At 38.8% G+C, this 6000-nt stretch overlaps 1 protein-coding gene across 1 annotated transcript in view; it reads right to left on the reverse strand.

Moving 5' to 3' along the window:
- The window catches only part of LOC141140426 (protein unc-93 homolog A-like), an 827018-nt gene extending 823666 nt beyond the window's left edge, over positions 1 to 3352 (reverse strand). The window contains exon 1 of the mRNA XM_073627591.1: positions 3263 to 3352. Within this exon, the coding sequence (XP_073483692.1) occupies positions 3263 to 3352 (90 nt within the window). The remainder of the gene's footprint in view (positions 1 to 3262) is intronic.
- Positions 3353 to 6000: the final 2648 nt, after the last annotated feature.

The raw sequence follows: 6000 nt of genomic DNA on the forward strand, positions 1-6000 counted from the left end.
GTGGCCAAACCAGAATTTTGTAAATAGTAAAATTATAGTCTTATCTCTTGAGTAAATACCCTTTGTAAAGCATGCTAGTAGTCTGCTAGTCTTCCTTGCTGCAGCTTTTATATTGCATGCTATTGACGAGCCTAGGACCCCAGATCCTTTTCCATCCTTGATTCCCTCAGAGGTGAGCAAGTAGCTCACATTCATGTTTTTAGCTTCCAAATGCATTCCCCTTTTTGTATTGGACCTCATTTGCCATGTAGTTGCCCACCCCTCTATTGTATCTAGGTCTTCTTGTAAAGTTGCTACATCCTGTTGTGAAGTTAATGCCCTGCTTAGTTTTGAATCATCAGCAAACACTTAGTGTGAACTATTTATACAAACCTATATATAATTTATGAATAAATTAAACAGAATAGGGCCCAGATTAGAGCCTTGGGGCATTCTTCTTCATTCTTCAGACCATTCAGAAGATATGCTATTCATCACCACCGCTCCTCTAACCAGTTTTCGATCCAGGTACATATACTCTTGTTAGTGACAACAGACTTCAATTTGTAAATTAAGCATTTATGTAAGAACTGTGTCAAATGCTTTGGCAAAATCCAGATACACCACCATCCACAGGCGGTCCTCTAGCCAAATTACAGCTTACCTCCTCACAAAATGTTACAGGTTGGCTGGGCAAGAATGATCTTTCATAAATCCATGATGGTTACTACAGATGATATTATTTTTGTCAACAAATTTTTGGATGCGTTTTCTTATCTTTCCCTCCAAGATTGATATACAGTACATACTATTGATGTATAGCTGACTGGTCAGTAGGTTCCTGGTAAATAACTCAGCTCTTTATTGAATATTGATACTTGGCTTTTCTCTAATCAGATAGTACCATTCCAGTCACTAAGCTGTCCTTAAAGATTAGGAATAACAGCATGGCTATTATAGTTCTTTGAGAACTCTCGAGTGCAAGCCATCTGGGTCCTGATGATTTATTCACATTAAGTTTTTGAACACTGGTGTCTGTGAGCCACAAACGTACATTCTGTGCTGTGTTACTACAGTCCTATTTATTATACCCCTCCTCCTCCTTTGTAAAAACTGAGAATAAGAATGTATTTAACACAGTTGCCTTCTGCCTGTCATTTCTAGCCAACTCCCCCTGATTATCCTTTATGGGGACAATATGCTCTGCACTTGCCTTTTTGCTATTAATATATTCAAAAAAATTTGGGGGGACTTTTTTTACTCCCCTCTGGCATGTGTCTATTGTGTGGTTTATTTTAGCTGCCCTGATTGTGCTCTTACAGTTGTGCTCATACGTTTACATACCTTGGCAGAATGTATGATTTCTTGGCCATTTTTCAGAGAATATGAATGATAGCACAAAAACTTTACTTTCACTCATGGTTAGTGTTTGGCTGAAGCCATTTATTATCAAACAACTGTGTTTACTCTTTTTAATGGAAACAGAAACTACCCAAATGACCCTGATCAAAAGTTTGCATAACCTGGTGATTTTGGCCTGATAACATGCACACAAGTTGACACAAAGTGGTTTGAATGGCTATTAAAGGTAACCATCCTCACCTGTGATCTGTTTGCTTGTAATTAGTATGTGTGTGAATAAAAGGTCATTGAGTTTTTGGAATCCTGACAGACTTTTGCATCTTTCATCCAGTGCTGCACTGACATTTCTGGATTCTGAGTCATGAGGAAAGCAAAAGAATTGTCAAAGGATCTGCGGGAAAAGGTAGCTGAACTGTGTAAAACAGGAAAGGGATATAAAAAGACATCCAAGGAATTGAGAATGCCAATCAGCAGTGTTCAAACTCTAATCAAGAAGTGGAAAGTGAGGGGTTCTGTTGAAACTAAACCATGGTCAGGTAGACCGACTAGAATTTCAGCCACAACTGCAAGGAAAATTGTTTGGGATGCAAAGAAAAACCCACAAATAACTTCAGGTGAATTACAGAACTCTCTGAAAACATGTGGTGTGGCTGTTTCAAGATGCACAATAAGGAGGCACTTGAAGAAAGATGGGCTGCATGGTCGAGTCGCCAAAAGAAAGCCATTAGTATGCAAATGCCACAAAGTATCCTGCTTATAATACACCAAATCACACAGAGACAAGCCTCAGACCTTCTGGCACAAAGTCATTTGGAGTGATAAGACCAAAATTAACCTTTTGGCCACAATCATAAATGCTACATTTGGAGAGGAGTCAACAAGGCCTATGATGAAAGGTACACCATTCCTATTGTCAAAAACGGAGGTGGATCACTGATGTTTTGGGGATGTGTGAGCTACAAAGGCACAGGAAATTTGGTCAAAATTGATAAATTGATGGCAAGATGAATGCAGTATGTTATCAAAAAATACTGGAGGAAAATTTGCATTCATGAGCCAGGAAGCTGTGCATGGGACGTACGTGGACATTCCAACATAACAATGATCCAAAACACAAAACCAAGTCGACCTGTCATTGGCTACAGCAGAATAAAGTGAAGGTTCTGGAGTGGCCATCTCAGTCTCCTGACCTCAATATCATTGGGCCACTCTGGGGAGATCTCAAACATGCAGTTCATGCAAGACAGCCCAAAAATTTACAGGAACTGGAGGCTTTTTGTCAAGAGGAATGGGCAGCTTTACCATCTGAGAAGATAAAGAGTCTCATCCACAAATACCACAAAAAGACTTCAAGCTGTCATTGATGTTAAAGGGGGCAATACACGGTATTAAGAACTAGGGTATGTAAACTTTTGATCGGGGTCATTTGGGTAGTTTCTATTGCCATTATGATTTAAAAAGAATAAACAAAGTTTATTGATAATAAATGGCTTCAGCCAAACACTAACCACGAGTGAAAGAAAAGTTTTTGTGTGTCATTCATATTCTCTGAAAAATGGCCAAGAAATCATAAATTCTGCCAGGGTATGTTTAGGTTTAGCTTTGGATATACTTAAAGTAACGGGCGGCTCCTTAAACAGTGATTTTGTGTGTGATTAGGGCACCCTTAGTCTACACAGTTTTAATGCCTATGGCTGTTCATGAGAGGTACCCAGCCCATTTAATTGCAAAGTGTTAACTTTAACTTGGAAATGGTAAATACTAGGATTTCATGTGTAGATATCCAATTGTCTGTGAATGGGATGCATGCAATATTGGGCCAGATTTTAAAACATTATTGTGTCAAAAAATTACAAAGATAGAGAGAGATCAAAAGAGTATGTAAGAAACTTTGTATCTACCATACTTTTAAGTGAATTACCTGAAGAGTTTGAAGTCCCATATAAGCAGTGTATAAAAGTAAAATTCCAAATGATAGTACAAGGATGTTTTTAAGATGAGAAATCTCCATTCTGGATCACCTTCTTTTCTGCAGCAATTAGTGTATGAGCACACTCACTGTGAAATGTTAAATATTAAAACAATTAGCAATTATATATTTATATTACACCAAAGCTATATTAAAATTCAAAATCATCCAGCTACTCCAGGCTCCTCTGTGTAGTGACATTGATCCCCCACATCTTTGTAAGAAGTTTTGAAAGAATTCAAATAAGGGAAATTTGAAAAATCTATTGAATGTAGAGACAAACTGGCTAAGAGATTACAAACATGTTTAAAGTGAAATCCAGTCAAAATCGAAAATTTTCCCTTAATTTAGTATGTTAAATATGTTTAACTTTGATATTATTCATTTTCAAGTTTGCTGATTGCGTAGCTTAGAAAGTCTCATCTAAGCCAGACATTTGGCTGCTTCCTGCTCTTCATTGACAATAGTTTGCCTGCTGAGCTGAATTTGGCAGCTCTCTGGCACTTCCTGAAAAGGTTGATGGTCTCTATGCGAGAAATCCAGCCTAACCTTCAGTAAGCCCGCCCCAGTCCTGCCCAGCACCACCCCCATCCCTCCCAGACGAGAGAGAGAGAGAGAGAGAGAAAGAGAGAGAAAGAGAGAGAAAGAGAGAGAAAGAGAGAGAAAGAGAGAGAAAGAGAGAGAGAGAGAGAGAGAGAGAGAGAGAGAGAGAGAGATTATTGTAAGGCTGGAATGCTCACTGCAGTGTATACACCAACACATGACACACAAACACTGCAAGGTGGAATCCAGGGCATTATACTGCAGCCTTTGTGTTACACACTATGTTTCATCATGTGGAGTTTTCTGCCTGTCATGTGTTACACTCACTACAAAGTTTGGTCATGTGGAGTTCTCTGCTTGTCATGCGTTATGCTCACACTACAATGTTGGATCATGTGGAGATTTCTGCTGGTTGTGCATTACACTCACACTACAAGGTGGAATCAGGTGGAGTTAGTGTATAGTGATCATTGTAGACTGTGAGCTGAGCTGAGACCCCAGAGCACTTCCAGCTTCACTGACCATTCCCCCTGCGTCCTGTTCCCTTCTCCTGTGGTAGTCTAGATTCAAAGCCCTGCAAGGCTATACTGTATATGTGCGCCAGAACTCCTATTCCTCATTTGTCCTGTGTGAATGGTTCTTTTATTTATTCATGTTCTCATGAATGAAGATGCACAATGCATCCTTATTGATGAGAGAATACTGAGCAGGAACCTATAATCAGTTCCTCCCATCCTGTATGTGCCCACTGGCTACACAGGAACAGGGTCACTTCATGGAAGTGCAACCACACCCATTGGCTGCACTTAGACTCAGTAGAGAGAGGGATTCAAGTTATGTGACAGGCAGTGGATACTACAAAATAAAGGTAGATAAACTGGAATTTTTTAAATTTTGAGACATAAGGCAGAATTTAGCTTACATTAATGATTGGAGGGGACAATTTAAATATTAGGCTTTCCTTCCACTTTAAAGCAAACATAGCGACAAACTGGTTAAAAGATTACAAACATGATGTGATGGCTGCATTCATTTTCTTATTTAGTCTTTCTTTTTTCTATTTTCATTGGGTGATCCAATTAGCAAGTATGTTTTTCAGAGGCACAAGCTCTCCAGCAGTTTACATGGATAAGACAAACCACTTAACACTGGCAGGGGTGATTAAAATGATCAGCTTTTATTTACTCATGCAAAAGAAAAAAAACTGTTTGCTTTAACTGATTGTAAAGTGTGAGTTAGAGTGTGGCTTCAAAGTGTCTAGTGTATTTAAATCTGCTAATACATTTAACACTCTCCTGCCCCCAGATTGACAATGCTGGTGTCTGCTGTGCCCCCTGTGCTCATTCATCCAGAGATTTGTCTCACAGAAGGTGTGTTCCTGGCCAGATCACCAAGTGAAAACAGAGGGGAAAAAGCCAAAGAAAAATAAAACTGATCTAATGATTGGTAAGCTCCAATATAATAGATCTTTGGTTTTAATACCACTTTAAAGAATGAAGACCTTACAATCAAGCCCTCTAAAAAGGGGGGCAATATAGTAATCATGCATGTTGAACAATTTCAGTATATGTATCTGAACAGTTTGATGAATGCTCAATGGTATAGAAGGATTTCCAGAAAGGAATTGATCAGTATATTCATTTACACTTTAAAAAGTTGCCAGATTAAAGGTAAATACTCTTTGCTTGTAGTTTATGGAGATGCCTAATTATCTAACCTAGCAACTGTGCACCAAACTATTAGTCCTTCATTGAACTATAGTGATCCTATTTTTTTAAGGGGTGTTTTTAGGGAGCTTAAAACAACTTTGTGTGCTCCAAAATTAGTCCATATCCACTTAAGCTTGTACACCTGTTTACCCCTATGGACCAGACCATATTTCACATTTCTGCTATGTGTCTGTTCATGAGTCCATAACTTTGTAATTGCGTATGATAAAGAATTGATACATATATATGGTTTTTTTTGCGGGACAAACGGGGCTTTCTCGTGACCCTAAAGTCCTCTGAGAATTTGTCTAATTTATTTGCATTCTAATGCCCTGTACACATGGTCGGATTTTCCGACAGAAAATGTGTGATAGGACCTTGTTGTCGGAAGTTCCGACCATGTGTGGGCTCCATCACACATTTTCCATCGGAATTTCA

This window comes from Aquarana catesbeiana, linkage group LG04, assembly GCF_042186555.1.
Source record: "Aquarana catesbeiana isolate 2022-GZ linkage group LG04, ASM4218655v1, whole genome shotgun sequence".
Classification (NCBI taxonomy): domain Eukaryota; kingdom Metazoa; phylum Chordata; class Amphibia; order Anura; family Ranidae; genus Aquarana; species Aquarana catesbeiana.